At 55.4% G+C, this 18,513-nt stretch overlaps 1 protein-coding gene across 3 annotated transcripts in view; it reads left to right on the plus strand.

The window, feature by feature from the left end:
- SEZ6L (seizure related 6 homolog like) overlaps window positions 1-18,513 on the plus strand; it is a 158,284-nt gene that overhangs the window by 104,212 nt on the left and 35,559 nt on the right. For all 3 annotated transcript variants that reach the window (XM_081285090.1, XM_081285091.1, XM_081285092.1), the window contains exons 5-9: window positions 1,539-1,724; window positions 6,689-6,854; window positions 9,383-9,549; window positions 10,215-10,409; window positions 11,881-12,019. In XM_081285090.1, coding sequence (XP_081141216.1) covers window positions 1,539-1,724; window positions 6,689-6,854; window positions 9,383-9,549; window positions 10,215-10,409; window positions 11,881-12,019 — 853 coding nt within the window. The remainder of the gene's footprint in view (window positions 1-1,538; window positions 1,725-6,688; window positions 6,855-9,382; window positions 9,550-10,214; window positions 10,410-11,880; window positions 12,020-18,513) is intronic.

Genomic DNA, 18,513 nt, shown 5'->3' on the forward strand with positions numbered 1-18,513 from the left:
AGGTGTCCCGGAGACCCGCTAGGGGCTGATGAAAATAAGCTGCCACTCCCCCTGCTCAAGTCCATGGCCCTGGGTCCCCTCTGAGGCTCCCTTGGACTCCCGAAGAAGAGCCTGCGGCCCCAGCAGCCCTCTGTCTCCAGGTCTCCCCCACTTGCTTCCTGCCTGATTCTCTCCCTCTCACCTCATCCTCTCTCCTCCTTCCCTGGCTTTCTGGCTCCCTTTATGTCTCCCTCTTTTCCTTCCTCTCCCTCTCTCCTTCCTCCCTTCTCCTCTCCCCCCGTTTTCTCACCTCCTGGCTGCTCCATGATGTCAAATGTCCCTTTTCTTAACTAAGAGCCCCTCCTTGGATATTTGCCAGTCACCAACATACCCACCTGGGCAGTGAAGCCCTTGGCCACACATGGATTTGGGGGACCATGTCCATGTGTATCTGATGGACCAAACCGCTGGAAGAACAAATCATTTCTGACTTTTCCCTAGAGGACTCTGGACCCGGGGGGCGGTAGACAGAGGGGTTCACCTCCTCACACCTGTTGATATTGAGACCACCCTGTGCTGTTGTCATGGACCCAAAACCAGAGAGAAAATAACTCGTTGAAACCATGAACATGAACTTCCTCCCCCAGACACACTGGGAGTGACGACAGGTGTTCCATGTCCAACCGCCATCAAGGAGTGGGGTCAGCATGACCTTGACATCAGGCGCTGCGCATGGCTCAGGCCCCACAAGCACCCCACCACCTGAAAACCTACTGTGCGCCAGCCCTGTGCTCGGCCGCCCTCCCCCAGCATGATCTCCTTTCATCTTTACACTGCCCGTGAGGGGGCACCGCCAGCACCTCCCCCAGGAAGATGAACAACAGGAAGGTCAGGGAGATGAGTCTCAGGGCCACGGGGTTCCAAGTGAGAGAGTAAGGATGGGGACCACACATGTGTCCTCCCAGGGGCTTTGCCTCCCCAGCCAGGGGCTTTTTTTTATTTTTTTATTTTTATTTTTTTGGGGGTACCAGGGATTGAACTCGGGGGCCCTCGACCCCTGAGCCCCATCCCCAGCCCTATCTTGCATTTTATTTAGAGACAGGGTCTCCCTGAGCTGCTTAGGGCCTCACTGTGACTAAGGCGGGCTTTGAACTCTTGATCCTCGTGCCTCAGCCTCCGGAGCCGCTGGGAGGACAGGCTTCTCATAGGGGGCATGTCCTGCAGAGGCTGCATTTCTAACATCTAAACCCAGCACAGGGAGGTGCACAGGCGACACCTGCCCTCCAGTGTGAGAGAGAGACTCAGTGAGGCCAGGGAGTTGTTTTTAACCCCAAAGCTGCTGTCACTAGCTCGGCGGAGCGGGGAGTTTTGAGCCCCGAGACAGTGCTATCGGGGAACTTCGGTTCCCCCGAGATCAGTGACAGTCACAACCCCCTCCCGCGTCCCCAGGGCCTTGTCATTTCTCCTCAGCACAAATGGGCCCCTGGGATGTGGGTTGCGTCCTGGTCACCCCCTTGGCGGGATGGGGTGACGGCCTCGGTCCTTGCCCTTCTCCCCAGCCTTCATGCTCAGCTGCAACTTCCCCCGCCGGCCCGACTCCGGGGACGTCACCGTGATGGACCTGCACTCGGGCGGGGTGGCCCACTTCCACTGCCACCTGGGCTATGAGCTGCAGGGCGCCAAGACGCTGACCTGCATCAACGCCTCCAAGCCCCACTGGAGCAGCCCGGAGCCCGTCTGCTCAGGTAGGCCCCGCCCACCCGGGCAGGCCCCGCCCACTCGGGCAGGCCCCGCCCCGCCCATCTCGGCCCCGCCCATCTCGGCCCCGCCCTCCAACCCAGGACCTCAGAAGAAGCTCAGGGCCCGCCGCCACCCAGAGGAGACTGCTCCGAGTTCACCCACCCCTGAGGGCTTACCTCTTAACTGGGGTAAAACACGGACTGCACGAAATGTACCACCAGAAACATTTAGTATATTCACAATATTGTGTCACCATCACCACAGTCTAGTTCCAGGACATCTTTATCCAAACGGAAACCCTCTCCTCCTGAGAAGCTCCTCCCCATTCTCTCTCCCCGAAACCCCTAGCAACCACCAGGCTCCTTTTTGTCCCTCGGGGATCGGCTCATTGTGGAGATTCATGTACATGGGATCATATCTCATGTGATTTCTGTGACGGGCCATGACATTGGCAAGGTTCTTTCAGATTTCAGATTCTATGGGAGCTCCGTTCCTTTTCATGGCTGTATAATATGCATTGCGTGGTTCTACCAGCTTTTGCATTTCTGACCATGGGCATTGGAGTGGCCTCCACTTTTTGCTGTTGTAAATGAGGCTGCTGTGAGCATTTGTATGCAAGTCTTCACGTGGACATAGTTCTCATGTCTCTTAGGTATCCAAAAAATGGAATTTTCCCATGCAGTGGTTTTATATTTCCAAGAGCCATATGTTCGAGGACGCCCATTTCTCCTCTTGTTATACCCCATGCTATTGTCATATCGGTCATACCGGTGTGTAGGTGCCGTTTGGTCTTGTTTTGCGGTGCTGGGAATTGAACCCAGAGCCTCCCGCGTGCAAGGCATGTGCGGTACCACTGAGCCGCATCCCAGCCCTCGTGGTGGTTTCCACAGTTCCCTGATAACTAATGATGTCCGACATCTTCTAGTACACTTGTCGGTCATGTATATTTTCTTTAAAGAAACCTCCACTCCAGTCCTTTGCCCAGGGTTTAATGACTATTTGGGGTTTTTTTCTTGTTGAATACTAAGAGTTCTTTATATATTCTGGATACTAAGCCCTTAGAATACATAGGATTTACAAATATTTCCTCCTCTTCTGTGGGTTTGTCTTTTCACTTCTTGATAGTGCTATTTGATGGAGGGAAAAATGTATTTTTAATTTTGATGACGTCTCATTTATCTATTGTTCTTTGTTGCTTGTGTTTGGGGCATGATTGCCGCCATATTTTTTTCTTTTTAGTTGAGCTCATATGCACTGAGCATCCTGCCAGAGGCTGTAGTTAATCCCACCTCCTGGGAAACACTGCCCCCATTTCATGATAAGTCTCACGGAGGTGAGGTGACTTGCCTAAAGTCACCAGGCAGCTGGGGAAGGTAGCCTGCCCACAGCCTGGCACCTTCCAGCTAAGGGGAGTGGACTCTGTGGGTCCTGCCCTCTGCAGACAGCAGCTAAGACTTCAAGACTCAGAAGGAATCCCACGTGCATGTGGCTCTTTGTCGCCCAGAGCCGTTCCTATCCACTGGTCACTCCACAGACCTCCCTCTGGCAGCACCTCTGTGTGTAGGGTGCCGCCCAAGTGCCTGGCCGACTCAGAGAGCCTGTCCCCAGCCCTGGCTCTGGGGGTCTCCAACCGAGTGCACAATGCAGTGTGCACATGAGCCAGCAGGGACCAAAGGTGACGTTACTTAGGGACTGTGACAAGTGCCAGGAAATGAACTCCCCGGATGGACCCATGCAGATGAGTGGGGACCAGAGAGACATCAGAAATCAGGGCGAGAGGGTGGCCACAAGGAAGGGTGTGCAGGGAGGAGGCGCGAAGGTGGGAATGAGGGATGAGGATGGGAAAGGAGTCCCAGGGAGGAGTCCAGGAAGGAGTCCCAGGGAGGAGTCCAGGAAGGAATCTCAGGGACGAGTCCAGGAAGGAGTCCCAGGGAGGAGTCCAGGAAGGAATCCCAGGGAGGAGTCCCAGGGAGGAGTCCAAGAGTAGGAGTCCCAGGGAGGAGTCCAAGAGTAGGAGTCCCAGGAAGGAGTCCCAGGGAACGCCTCCAAACCAGCATCTGGAGCGTTGGGAGAGAACTGGGCTAAAGGCCCGGGGACGGTCACTCCAGGCAGGTGAAGCAGCAAGTGCAGAGGCCTTGAGGGGGGAGGAAGCCATTGAGTCTGAGAAAGTAAAACGGGACCAGTCGGCTAAGCTGCGGAGAGGCTGGGCCAGGGGCAGCACCCACGTGGCTCAAGGTCCTCGGGTGCGACATGGGTGCACGAGCAGCGGACACCTGCGTGGATTCAGGCCGCTGTGTGGCTCACAGATGGCTGGAGATGCTCCGAGGGCCTCCGTGGCCACCAGGTGGCGCTCCGCCCCTCAGTGAAGGAGGCCTGGAGCCGAGGTACCAGGCTGCAAGTGTGGGCCAGGCCGGAGGGCCCCGCGCCTGAGCTGCGCCCTTTACACCTTCAGTCCTCGCAGCGAGGTCCTGAATGCACCGTCCTGAGCCCCGTGCAAAACCAGCCGAGTCAGAATCTGCATTTCACACGCCCCTCGGGTGGCTCGTGGGCACATCATGGTTGTCACACTGACCCTGCACCCGCGGGCACAGCCTTGACCGCCTTCAAACTGGGCTCTGTCCATGGTCCTGAAGGACGTGTGGACCTTTCTGGCAACTTCTTTGGTGCATATCACAGCAAAGTCCAGAGCAGAGAGGAGACCTACCCACCCACTCAGCTCTTCTGCTGTAATGGTATTCAGAGCTGAGTGCAGTGGTGCACACCTGTAATCCCAGCCGTTCAGGAGGCTGAGGCAGGAGGATCACCATCTCAAGGCCAGCCTCAGCAACTTAGCAAGGCCCTCAGCCACTTAGTGAGACCTTATCTGAAAATAAAAAAAATAAAGAAGGGCTGAGGATGTGGCTCAGTAGTTAAGCACTCCTGTGTTCAATCCCTGGGACATCCCTACCACCACCAAAAAAAGCCTATTCAGTCACATAGTCATTCAACAAATACTCAAAGAGCATTTGCTATATGTCCAGAAGAAAAAAAGAAAGATTAATTTCTCAATCGACAAACATTTATAAAGTGCTCAATATACTCCATGCACCCTGAGATCTGTAGAATATCACTATGAATTAGAAATGGGATGGAGGAGTAGCTGCAGTAACAGATTCCAGAGTCAAGTATCATGAGTTTGAGTCCCATCTACTCCACTTTCCTAGCCCTGTGTCCTTGGGCTAGTGGCTTACCACCTCTGGACTTCTTTTTCCTCTTTTACAAAAGGAATGGTTATTGTTTATTCAATATTTACAGAGCACATGCTACACATCATGAACTCATCCAGGTGCCAGTGTACAAGAAAAGCCAAAATAATTATGATGATGGATTGAACTCAGGGGCCCTCGACCCCTGAGCCCCACCCGAGCCCTATTCTGTGTTTTATTTAGAGACAGGGTCTCACTGAGTTGCTCAGGGCCTCGATTTTGCTCAGGCTGGCTTTGAACTCGTGATCCTCCTGCCTCAGCCTCCCCAGCCACTGGGATGAGAGTTGAGGGCCACCACTCCCTGCTGAAACCCACATCTTACAGAGGCAAAAATGCAGAATGGAGAAACAGCTCCCCAGACAGCACATGACAATACAATTTCCTAAGAACCCAACATCTCCTGGGCATAAGAGTCAGAATGGCTCCTCATTTGTGAACTGAGAGAGCTGTGTACCTCTTTCTAGGACACAAATCACTTTTTAATATTTCTTTATTACATTTTTATGATACAAGTAATATATGGTTCTGCTAAAAAATTTTTTCAAGAAATTCAAAAGTGTAGAAGATAGAAGCAAATCACTTTTATATTCATGGTCTCGAACAATCCTGGCCAACAGCTCATTGAAATATGCACGACAGAATATTTTCTGTCTTGCTTTTTTTTTCACTTAAAAAATAGTGAGCATTTTCTTATGTTCGTAAGTGTTCTTTGAAAACACGGCCTTTGATAACCACCCAGAGAGAGTGTATTTATTCCACCAAACCCCTGTGAGAGGAGTCTGCGTTGTGTCTTGTTTCCTCAGAGAAGCAAAGCAGTGAGTTGCACCCCCTCCTTCTTAAGTCCACGCACAAACTTCCAAACCTTTCGTAGGATCCTTCCTAGAGCTGCAATTCCAAGGTCAGAGCACTTGAACCCACTCTCCCACCTTCCCGCCTCATTGCCCGTCTGAAAGGTCCTAACGTTTTCATCCTCACTAGTCAAGGATAAGAGTGGCCTTTCTCGTGACCTTTACCATCTCCGGGTTTTTATCTTGACCAATTAGGTGGATCGCAGAGTTTAGACTGCATCCTGTTATTATTCGTGAGCCTGGATGTTGTTGTGCGTCCTGAGTCACTGAGCTGGATGTCTTATCTTGTGAACTTTTTGTGTCCTTCTTCATTAACATTTATTTTGTTTTTGTGGTTGGTGGTGGATTTGTTGAGTTTTTTGTTGTTTTTGGTTTTCGGAAGAGGGAGGGGTACCAGGGATTGAACTCGGGGCCCTCCACCCCTGAGCCCTACCCCAACCCTATTTTGTGTTTTATTTAGGGACAGGGTCTCACTGAGTGGCTTAGCATCTCACTTTTGCTGAAGCTGGCCTTGAACTCGCCATCCTCCTGCCTCAGCCTCCCAAGCCACTGGGATGGCAGGCGAGCGCCACCGCACCCGCTGAATGAACATTGTATAATTAAAAGTCGGGGCACAGCCAGCTCCGTGGAAGAGAGCCCAGATCCCAGTCATTCCTCCCATGACACACTCAGGTCGGGGGTCCGGGCGTGGAGTGGGTCCATCCAACAGGATGAAGCCTCCTGGAGGACCAGACTCTTCCAAGCGTCCCCACAGGCACCCCAACCCCTCCACCGGGTCTCCCGTGCTCCACCCGGGCTGAGGGGTAAGGGTGAGACTGGGAGGAGGGACACCCACGGCCTCCCTCTCTCTGCTCTCTGCCTGCCCACGTGGACCAGCCCCCTGCGGAGGAGCCGTGCACAACGCCACCATCGGCCGCGTCCTCTCCCCGAGTCACCCCGCCAACGCCAACGGAAGCCAGTTCTGCGTGTGGACCATCGAGGCCCCCGAGGGCCAGAAGCTGCACTTGCACTTTGAGAGGCTCTCGCTGCATGACAAGGACAGGTACACGGGAGGGCGGCACCCTGCCCCGCGCTCTCCGGGCTCCGGGGTTTGGGGTCCCCAGGTGGACAGAGGCTTGGGCCCACGGAGTCCGAGGAAGCGAGCGCTGGGGGGAGGGTGTCAGGGACCTCAGGGGCCATCGGCTGCCATGTCTTCCTCTCCCACATAAAGCGACCAACATGTGGGCGGGGGGCATGGCAGGAGGCGGGGATGAGCCCAGGTCACACAGCAGGCGGGGGAAGGGAGGGAGGGACTCAAGGTCCCCACCCCTCAGGTCCCTTCTCCTGCCCCCTTTCACAATGGAACAAGGTGGGGACCGTCTCCCCAGCACCTGCCCCGTGCCCAGCCAGGTGGTCGGCTCCAGGGAGAACAGGCGAAAAGCAGAAAGAAGTGGCGCCTGGGTTCACAGCGGGGTGGGGAGGGACAACTAGGTGTGAGCACACCACAGAGCAGGGTTCAAGGGGACAGCCAGGAGACCCCAGGCACAGAGTCCAGATCTGAACACCTGCGCGCTCTGGCACCGTGTTCTAGGACTTTGTGGAAGTCTGGGACCTCCAGGGCTTAGACGTGGGTCTGAGGCGGGGCTCTGCGGGCAGCAGGCAGGATGCGGGGAAGTCACCTACCTGGGAGGCGACGCTGTGGGTGCTCACAGGGGCTGGGAAAGTGAACGGAGCAGCCTGGCTGGTGACAGCTGGGTTCTGAACACTGGGGACCTGTGGGGAGCAGCGCAGAGCACCCCCAGCACGGTCCTGCTGGAGGGACCAGCCCTGCCTGCCACCCTCTGAGCTGGGCTGGCAGAGTCTCATGGGCACTGGGTGGGTGGGAAGCCAGCAGAACTTTCAGGGGCAACAGGAGCTCAGGGGATTTTCCATTTTTATGAGAAAAATAGCTAAAATACCACAATATTTACTAGTTGCAAGAACTCAGAGGTCAGTTAGGCTCAACTTAAGAAATGGGACTTTCAGCCTGGTGCAATGGCACCAGCCTGTCATCCCAGCAGCTCAGGAGGCTGAGGCAGGAGGATGGCGAGTTCAAAGGCAGCCTCAGTAAAAGTGAGGCCCTAAGCAACTCTAGTCTGAGTGTTTTGAAAATACATTATGCCAAAGCAGAGACCCTGTCTCTAAATAAAATACAAAGTAGGGCTGGGGATGGGCTCAGGGGTCGTGGGTCCCTGAATTCAATCCCTGGTACCAAAAAAAGAAAACAAAAATGGGAATTTGAGCTAAACCTTGAAAAGAGATTTGATTGAGGAAACTCAGAATAACAGAGAAAAGAGTGCTTCAAGCATGAACAACTCAGGGGTGGGCAGGGGGAACCAATAAAGGAATTAGCAGCGTGTCGGGAGGGGACATGGCCGAGGCTCTCACAGGACACAGAGCCCATAGGCTGGGAAGATAAATCATGGTCATCTACTGACAGCCTCAGAGAGTCCAGCTACTTCTGTAGGGCACTGGGGGCACTGGGAGGAAAGACATGAGGAACATTTTAGATGACCTTCCCCAAAATGATGTCTTCCTAAACTCCAACCCCGTCCTACGTAGCCCACAAACACATTTGGGAGACACGGCATGCCCGCCCTCTCCCGTCTTGGAAGGTCCTGATAAACATCAGCCAACAAAGGCTCTGATAAGTTCTGCAGGAAGAAAAAAGCTTTGTTTTGGCTTAACCCAGTGTTCCCCGGACCACCCAACCACAGACCTCATAAGGCTCTGAGACAAACGTCCTCCCATTGCAGACCCTGGAGGGCAGGGAGCTGGCCAGGGGCTGTGTTCAGAAGATGGATGGATTCTGAGATCCCGGGGTCTCCCTCCAGAGCAGCCCATTTTGCCTCAGATTCCTTGAAAGAGGACTCCTGGCCCACAGCCCCCCGAGATGACAGGGTCAACAGGATCAGAGGACTGCAGAGACGCCCTCCCAGGTCCTGGGTGGCCCCTGGCCTGGACCATGGCCCCTCTCCCCAGCACCACCGTCCTGAACACGTGGCAAAGGAACAAACGGCAGCCCCCACCCGTGTGCGTCTTGGTGACATTAGAAATCCATCCAGGCAGCATCAAATAAAGCGTTTTTATGAGTCATAGTTAAAAAAAAAAAAAAAACACTCAAAGGACTAAAAATGCGTGTTTACGACTCCATAAAAGAAATTTACATAACTCGCAAGCGCTTTCCTGCCCTGCTTCGGCATAACGTATTTTCAAAACACTCAGACGAAGTGGTTTTAAATGACAATAAAAAGGAATGCCAACGACGTTTTGTCTTAACCCGGCTCTTTTGGGGGCACTCTCTGCTGACCTATCCCCAAAGCCCACCTGTAAGGAGGTCTGGGAGGGACTGTAGGATCCCTTCCTCCACAGCTGGGGACACGGAGGCCCAGGGGTGACAGACTTCAGTGCGCCCCTGTGGGGACTGGGCTGGGGACTCCTGACCCCCTCACCTTAGGAGATGAGGCCCAGGCGGAGCTCAGCGGGGACCCAGTGCCGAAGGAGCATGGCTTACTCCTTAAGGACAGGCTCCCCTGTCCTTTCTCGCCCCAGGATGACCGTCTACAGCGGGCGAACCAACGCCTCGGCCCTCCTCTACGACTCCCTCCTCACCGAGAGCGTCCCCTTCGAGGGTTTGCTGAGCCACGCCAACAGCATCCGCATCGAGTTCACGTCCCAGCAGGGCCCCGCGGCCACCGCCTTCAACATCCGCTTTGAGGGTGAGCCTCCCTGGGGGCCTCCCCTTCTCCCGGGTGGTGGCCTGGGACCAGGGAAGGGCGCTGGGGCTGAGGATCTGGGAGGGAGAAGTCCGGACCCGGAGGCCAGCCTCCCCTTGGGTTCCCGGAGGCAGATCTGTCAATCATGCCGCCGACCCCTGGCTGACGCTGCCGTGCGTCCGTGCGCATGTGCGCACTGGGCCATCCTGCCACACTGGGGGCACCCGGTATCACCTCGGCTTTAGATGAGAAACCTAAACTCATCCAAGGAACTCGGGGGACTTTTCCCGAGGCCAGCACTTAGGAAGATTGCAGCTGAGATTTTTGTCCTTAAACATGGCTCTGTCCCACCCAGTGGGACCTCTTAGAACCACCTCCTCCAGGAAGAGTTAGCAAGGGCTTCCGTCTGGCACCCGGCCCTGGGGCGCAGGATGCTCTGAGCCGCTCAGTGCCCTGCGGCCCCTTCCCACCCGGTGTCCCCCAACCGTGGTCTTGATCATGGGGCCCTTTTTATGGTCTCTGGTGGCAGAGATCAGGATGCAGATGTGACGGGCCCTGGGAAGGAGACTCGCGGGACACAGGGAGGGACTCGTGGGACCCCAGAGGGCAGGGTTCTTGCCTGAGTTTCACATTAACTCACCTGAGCTGCCCCCTTGTGCCCCACCCAGCGTTCGAGAAGGGCCACTGCTACGAGCCCTACCTGCAGAACGGGAACTTCACCACGTCCGACCCCACCTACAACATCGGGACCGTGGTGGAGTTCAGCTGCGACCCTGGCCACTCCCTGGAGCAGGGGCCCGCCATCATCGAGTGCATCAATGTGCGAGACCCCTACTGGAACGACACGGAGCCCCTGTGCAGAGGTGAGTGGGGCCCGGAGACCAAGGCCCCGGCTCAAAGGCATGGCCGGTCCATGCGCCAATTGTAGAATCCAAATCCTTTCCGGAGCCCACTGGCCTTTGGAGCTGGGTTGCTGCTAGTCCTTGGGAAATTACAAAATGAATACATGGTTTGTAGAGTGCCCCTCCCTCCAGGCACAGGACCCACAGTGCCCGGTGTGCTGGGCACATTGCCGCATGGATCTGAGCTCCTGCGTACTCTCTCTGCTTGTGCAGTGCACAGCCCACCAACAGTAGAGGGCAACCCAGAATATCAATAATAATGATAATGATAGTCGGTGTACTGCAATCATGTCTCAGATGCTCTGCCGAGGGCTGCATGTGCACTATGATCCCATCCTCACTGCCACCCTGTAGACATGACCGGCCCCATTTGCAGATATGAAATGTCATGGTCAGATGACATGCCTAAGAACACAGGGGGTAATCGGCACAGACCCGAATGGGACTCAGGTCTCTCTGTTCTCAGAGACCCCTGCTCTAGGCCCCTCTGGACACCAGGGCCTGTAGAGCCCTCCTCCACTGGCTCCCAGGGGCCCGCCCTCCCTGGCTCCCTGTGGCCAAGGTCACAAAGCCAGGCCCAGCCGGACTCCTGGCAGGTGGAGTAACCTGGTGGAGGTTGGAGTGGAGTCACAGCCTCAGGGCGATGAGGGATGGTCCCTGTGTTAAATGTGCTGGTTCAACAGAGCAGGCTGTATTGGTGCCCGGCCTCTGCTGGGCTCCGAGCCTCCCACCCTGGCAGACACCCAGAGGGTCTTAAAGGCTCCGGTCACCCCAAGTCTGCTTCCAGCCACTCAGAGCTGGGACCTCCCACAGCAGCGGAACCACACAGCAGGCCCCCTCCCCTGGCTGCCCTGTAGCCTTGACCTTCCTGAGCTTCCTGGGCTCTGTCAAGGCTCTTCATAAGCTGAGGAGGCCAGCAATGGTGTCACCTCTGTTTTGTGGAGGCTAGCAGCAGAGATAAGACCGGAGCCCCAGGAGGGTGCTTAGTCCCTGAGCCCCCTCCCCAACCTTTTTATGTTTTATTTAGAGACAGGGTCTCACTGAGTTGCTTAGGGCCTCACCATTGCTGAGGCTGGCTTGGAACTCTCCATCCTCCTGCCTGAGCCTCCCGAGCGGCTGGGATGACAGGCGGCTCCACCTTGGGAGGGGGGGTCTGCCCGTGCTTAGAGGGAGGAGCTATGATGCCTCAGGACCTTGGAGCTCTGTCCTCGGTGCTGAAGGAGCCCTGCATTGCTAGGCCATGCACACCAGCCTCCAGGAAAGAGGAGGGGGAGGGCAGCTGTCACTGTGTCTGTGTCACTCCACCCCTGAGCGGGGGGACAGCCCGAGCCAGGCTGTGAGGGACGGACCCCCCACTCTGTGACCTGCTAGCACCCCCTGCAGCGCCCCACCGCGCTGGCTCCTCACACAGTCTGTCTGTCTGTCTTTGCAGCCATGTGTGGTGGGGAGCTCTCGGCCATGGCTGGGGTGGTGCTGTCTCCAAACTGGCCAGAGCCCTACGCGGAGGGCGAAGACTGTGTCTGGAAGATCCACGTGGGGGAAGAGAAGCGCGTCTTCCTGGACATCCAGTTGTGAGTGTCACGGTGACAGGGACCCATCCAGCCAAATGGGGGGGCTGGGGAGCGAGCGCTTTCAACCCATACTAATGAAGTATCTATCATGTGCTGGGGACTGTATGAAGGACAGGCATCCCCATGGTGAGATTCCCCTGAAGGGAACAGCAATGTGCGCATGCAGAGTCCCTGTCCCCAGGAAGGACATGCTACCAAGGAAACAGATACTTAAATGAACAAAGGCACAAAAAATTGCACACTGTGACCCTAATAAGCAATGTAAGGAAAGGTTCTATGAGGTTCTATGTTGGGAGTTGATATAAAGATGAAGGACAGAAAAAGCTTCCCCAGGGATCCGACAGGAAAATTCAGAACTGAAGGATGAGTAGGAAGGGAACAGACTGTGCAAAGGCCCTGTGGCAGGATCAGGCCTATTATGTTCAAAGGACATGGTCCTTGTGGGCAGACAGAGGGGGACACTGTACCACATGCTCAGTGTCCTTCAATGCTTTAATTTCCTGTCCATCTCCTTCCAGATCCTCTCTGTCAGGAGTCTTGTCTGACTTCTCTCTGTTTCTAGAGTCTAATGCAGAACTGGATACATAATAGGTGCTCAGGAAACGGTTGCTGAATAGAAGAGTGTTTAGTTAATGGGCTTATCTGACCTCAGGTCCACTTCCTGTACTCCGTGGGGTGACCACTAGATGCTCCATCCAGAATGTTGTCCCCATCCCTGCAGGGAGCCAGGGGACCCCTACCCTGTGAAGACACAACTGGCAATGGCTCTAGAGATAGCTCTCGGTCTCACAAAGAAACCTGCCTGGACATGCCGAGCCCGTTGCTGGACCAGGCTCCTGAGCCCAGGGAGCCCCGAGCCAGCAAGGAGCAGAGCTGAGACCCAGGCTCTGTGGATTCTCGGCCCCGCGCTTTCCACTGCCCTGTGAGGGGACAGACCCAGACGGCAGTGTCCACGGGAAGCCCAAGAGGAAGACCTCCCAACAGGCCAGGTGGGGGACGGCAGGGGCCGGGGGCACTGTCTGGCAGAGCGGGGGCAGGAGGAGAGGATGGCGGTGGGCAGATCACTGTCGACTGTCTGGAAGCTGCTCTGGGAGGCAGTAGACGCGAAGGCAAAGACTCGCGGAGTTGACCCCCATGGACCTGGGGCCAGGGCAACCCGGGGGCGAATCCCGGCCCTTCACCTCCCACGGCGAGACCCTGGGCCCCTCCCTGCGCCTCTGTGTTCCCCGCCGTCATGGGGACCTGGGGACCTTGGGCCTGTGGCTACCAGAGCCCACGGCTCAAGTCCAGCCCCACCTCGTCCCCGGCCTCGAGGGTCTGGAATGGGACGTGCACCCACCCAGCTGAGGCATGTTCTCAGTGTCTGCTCAGAACCACCACAAGAGCAGGTGCCAAGAGGGTCCCGCGGGCGTCCCTTCAGCAGGAAGGCTTCTGTTGAGCAGAGTGGGATGGACTGTCTCCCTGGGCGCGAGGGGACTGGATGCCGACGGCTGTGTGACAGGATGACCTGGCAGGTGGTGAGGGAAAGGAAATGTCCCCCAGATGCCAGGGACATCTGCAAAGGCCAGAAGTGAGAAGGGTGTGGCCACTTAGTGACTCTGGAGGTTGGTGGCGGTGACAGAGAGAAAGCATCCAAGGAAAGCCCTGGGGTCTTCTTAGCCGAAGATCCAGATAGAAATCTAAAGCTGCTTTCTCTCAGGAGCCTGATGTGGCTCCCTGTTGCCCTCATGGTATCTATGAATTTATGGTTCTGGTTTATGAACTTCTCCTTGCCCTGGGAAGTTCCTGGGTGAGCCACCCAGCTCTTCAGACAGAAAAGCTCTACTCAGTTCCCGGGTTCTTAGGTTTCCTTGAAAAGGATCCCACCCAGCCCCAGGCCCCAAGAAACTCTCGGAAGCCTGTCCTTTCTGCTTGGTTTGGCCACACTGTCCCTCAGGAGGCCTCCCAGACGCGTGGTTTCCCCTAAACCAGACTGGCTCACGTGTGGGAGGCCTGAATGGGGAAACAGGAAAATGGGAATTCCGCCTTCGGCCCACAAACATTCAGTTAACCTTCAGCTCGACCCTGGGTTGGGTTTATCTCCACTGCACACACACCACGGGGGGCCTTGAGTATTGCAGCCGAGGTCCTCTCCAAAGCCAGCCACAGCAGAGCCGCACCGACCCTTGCAGTCCTTCTCTCTGGATTATTTGGACGACCCTGGACATGAGCATCGAGCCCCCTCCCTCCATATCCTGACCCCCGTGTCCTCCGCAACTTGGGACCCGACCTATGCCCCTCAGGGCTCCAGATTCACCCACGGCACGCTGGCCAAGGTCTGGAGGCTCCCCGTCATGACTATTGGGAGATGCCCCCGGCTTCCAGGGGGTAGAGACCAGGGATGCTGCTCAGCATCCTGCCCTGCACAGGACAGTCCCCACCGCAAAGAATGAGCTGACCCAAAATGTCGACAAGTGCTGAAGTTGAGAAATCCCTGGATGTGCTGAGTCTTGCAGGACACAGGCAAGTTGAGCAAAGACGAAGGAGAGCTCCATGTTAAAATAGCATATGCTACTCTTATATGTCCATGATGTTGAACTTTGTTAAGCGATCAGTACATCCCAGGTGCTGAGTCCTCAGTACATCCCAGGTGCTGAGTCCTCAGTACATCCCAGGTGCTGAGTCCTCAGTACATCCCAGGTGCTGAATGCTTGGTACATCTCAGGTGCTGAGCACTTAGTACATCCCAGGTGCTGAATGCTCAGTACATCCCAAATATCTTCACAACTGGCACATGCAGAAGATTCTGTTATCATCTCCATTTCACAGATGAGTAAACTGCAGCTCAGAGGGACTGAAGAGGTGACTGTGATCACCTAGATAGGAACTGGTAGGACTTGAATTTGAATCCCCACTTTGGCCATGTCCCCAGGCCCTTAAAAGGAGCTGAAGGAAGCCCAACATGTCTGGAACCCAGCGAGGCGTACTGAAGTAGGGCCTCCAGGAGGCCGCTGGGATCAAGCAGGGATTTGAAGGCTGCACTAAGGAGTCCGACTTCCCCTAATTGGGCGGCAGGGAAGAGTTTCAAGCATGAAAGGGATCAAGCCCATGCAGAAGGGACTCGGGTCCTGGGGTCGCCAGCCCAGGCTCTCTCTGGCCCATCTGGCCCCTCTTGGTGGGGGGGCATCTGAACACACACCTCCTCCCTCCCACACAGGGAGCAAAATAGCAGCTCCCTGGCCAGGGCCCTGGGCCGGGCTGCCGGGCTCATCTCTCTTGCTTGGCTCCCACTGACAGTTTTAGTGAACCAACTGGATCTGAGAGAAAAGATGATGTTGTCCTGGGGCCCCTCCACACTCCTGAGCATCTGCGATTTTCATTTATCACATGGATGAGGGGCGGGGGAGAGAGAGCGGCAGACAGAGCCGGGGAGGGCCCCCCGCCATGAGGATGCACGCCACAGGGGACAGGGGACAGGGGCCCGGGTGGCCCTCCTGGTCTCGGACAGTGACCGTCAGTGCCGGTACTTCAGTTATAATCAGTCACTCTTTATCAAGGACCTACTATGTGCAAAGCCCCGAGATGCACACTTTACGCCCATGAGCTGTGGTGAACGTGAACATCAACCCGTAGAGGTAATAATTACATAATTAGAGCTGATGTGAGTGCAGCTAACTGCAGAGGGTGATTTCCCAGGTCAGAGGTGGTGTCTGAGCAGCATGTCCTACCGTGTCTGGCAAGTTCTCGGCGTGTTGTCTTTGGAGACTGAATATGGAGGTCCCTTGAGTATGGCAGATATTACCTTTACCACTTTATGGGTTGGGCAATGATAGCACAGAGAGGTGAAGTGACTCCTGTGGGTCACACAGCTAGTAAAGGCAGCACACACCATGGCCTTTGCATTCAGATTGGACAGGCTGTCGGGGACGTAGCACCCTGTTGCAGGGGTGATGCAGGAAGGTTCTGGGCCTGCAGGAATTCAAAGTTCAGGAAGGGAGGTAAAGCCAAACACAGACCACCCAGGGGACATAGTCAGAGCTCTGTGGCTTATCTCTGCAGATTGTAGAAATGTCACAGAGAGATTGACCTCCAGGAAGAGTGAGTGAGTGTGTGTGTGTGTGTCTGGTACCTGGGGCCCTCGACCACTGAGCCCCACCCCAGCCCTATTTTGCATTTTATTTAGAGACAGGGTCTCACTGAGCTGCTGAGGGCCTTGCTAAGTTGCTGAGGCTGGCTTTGACCTCATGATCCTCCTGCCTCAGCCTCCCAAGCTGCTGGGGTGACAGGCGTGGGCCTCTGTGCCTGGCTCCAGGAAGAATCTTGAAGAGTGTCAGTGGCCAATCTGGAAAGGGACCATGGGGCCAAGGTCTGAAGCTTGAAAAAAGTGACCCTTAGTGAGGGGCGGTGCCCTGAGTGGCAGTGTTTATTAGAATCACTTGCCTCCTATTAGTGTTGGAGGTGGGAAGGGGGTTCATGGTCTTGGATGAGCCAGAGCCCCCCAGGATAGACCTCCTCACACCTCCCTACCCCATCACGGACCTCCCAGCTCCATCAGGAAGATGTCTGTTGCCCTAGAAGCCCAAATGGGACCCGAACCTTTCAAATACTGAAGGATTTCTTTTATGATTCATATTCTCTCTCTCTCTCTCTCTCTCTCTCTCTCTCTCTCTCTCTCTCTAACAAGGGAAGGAGAATAAGGCACTAAGGAATTATCGGTAAAAACATCATAAAATGGAAAATCTGGGAAGTGCCCAGGGAGGGGAGGTGACTCCCCAAGCATCACACAGCAAGTTAGAGTTAGGACCAGAAAGACAACCTGATGTGGCTTCAAAAGCTCATCACAGGGGCCTCTCAGCACAGGGACCCCAAGCTTGGAGAAGCCACATGGCCAGGGAGACCAAGTTACTAGAGTCAAAGGGCTGCATTTGAATCTCGATCCTGCTGCTCCCTGGCTTTGTGGCCTTGGGCAGGTTCTGCAGACGGAGCCGCTGTCCTCCTCCCAGTGGGATATCTTATCCAACTTACCCCATGACTGGCAGCCCACCGTGAATACCTGTTGAACAAGAGAGATGGCGGTTCTGTTTGGAGGCATAAAACAGGCAGATAATAAGCACAGCCACTGTTTGCACCCACACTCTGCGGGATTTATGCTAATACTCAGCATGCATTACGCCGTTTGTGGGAATAATGGTCACAAAAATCAGGGCCTGTCATCCCCCAAGTGTGTGCCATGTGCCAGTCACTACGTGAATTCCCTGTATTATCTCATTTAACTCTCCACCTGGTGCCAGTACCCTGGACGTATCTATGTCATGCCACTGTGACTTCTCCCTGGCTAACAAGTGGCCTTCTCCTTCTCCCCATGTAACAAGTGGCCCCAGAGTCGGTGCCATAGAAGAGCAACCTCTGTCATTGCTCATGAGCCCACAGGTCAGCAGGGGGTCCTTGGCTTCGCTCGGGGGAAGTGAGTGGTTGGACACGGGTTGGTTTGGGCTGGCCTCTCCCATGAGCTTGGAGGTGAGCTGACGTCCAGATAGTCTAAGCTGACCAGGAGCGGGTGGCCCTGTGCTACATGAGTCTCCAGAGGAGCACGCGGAAACACTCCAGGCCTCTGCAGCCCTGCCCACACACGCGCCACCGAGCAGCCCTGCCGTGGCCCCACACGGGCTGACGGGCACAGGGGCACACGGCAGCGACAAATGCCACTTCCCCTGCTGATCGGGTCTCTGGAACTCAGCTTGTGCACCTGGATGTAGGGGTCCTGGGGTGGGGGCTGGGTCCCCACGCCGGCTTTATACACTTGAGGAAGCTCGTGTCCAGAAAAGGGAGGAGCTGGGACAGGGCCACGTGGGAGATTTCTGGAAGGGTCACAGCCATGGTCCATCTGTGGTTGCCCTGATGCCTGCAAAGTCCAGGTGTGACCAGACTGCTTCGAAGTCCTTGCAGCTCCCTGACGGGTCTCTTCACTGCTGTTAGATGAGGGTGCGCGGGAAATGGGGGTCCCAGCTTCTCAAAGAGGTCCGTGGAGGGGTTCAGCCTCAGCCATTGTGATTGACTTTTTTTTTTTTTACAATGTGTAGCTTCTGGGATTTTCATCTGGGAAAATTGAGACCCAGGTTTAGGAAACAATTTGAGCACAGTCACAGATCAAAGAAGCAACAGAAGCAGATCAGACTTCTCACCTCCCAAGGAGAAGTTTTACCTCCACACCACCCTCTCGTGCCCCCGCTTGCCTTCAGCAGGGTGTGTCCTTCCTCACAGATATTTACAAAAAGAAAAGGGCAGAGACGCTCTTTTAACTGGATCCTTGGCACTGATCATCTCATGTACAGCTCCCAACCATAGGATTCCCATTTCACCAGTAAGAATGCTGAGACTCAGAGAGGTTAAGACACTTCCTCAAGCTCATCCAGCATGTGTGGAATTTGAACCCAGAGTCCACTGCCTCCTGGGATGCGGCAGACAGTAGCCAGGTGGGGAAGCCTGACTTCCTCCTAAGTAAGGCAGGAGCTGCC

Source organism: Spermophilus citellus (assembly GCF_964194105.1).
Source record: "Spermophilus citellus genome assembly, chromosome: 3".
Lineage (NCBI taxonomy): Eukaryota > Metazoa > Chordata > Mammalia > Rodentia > Sciuridae > Spermophilus > Spermophilus citellus.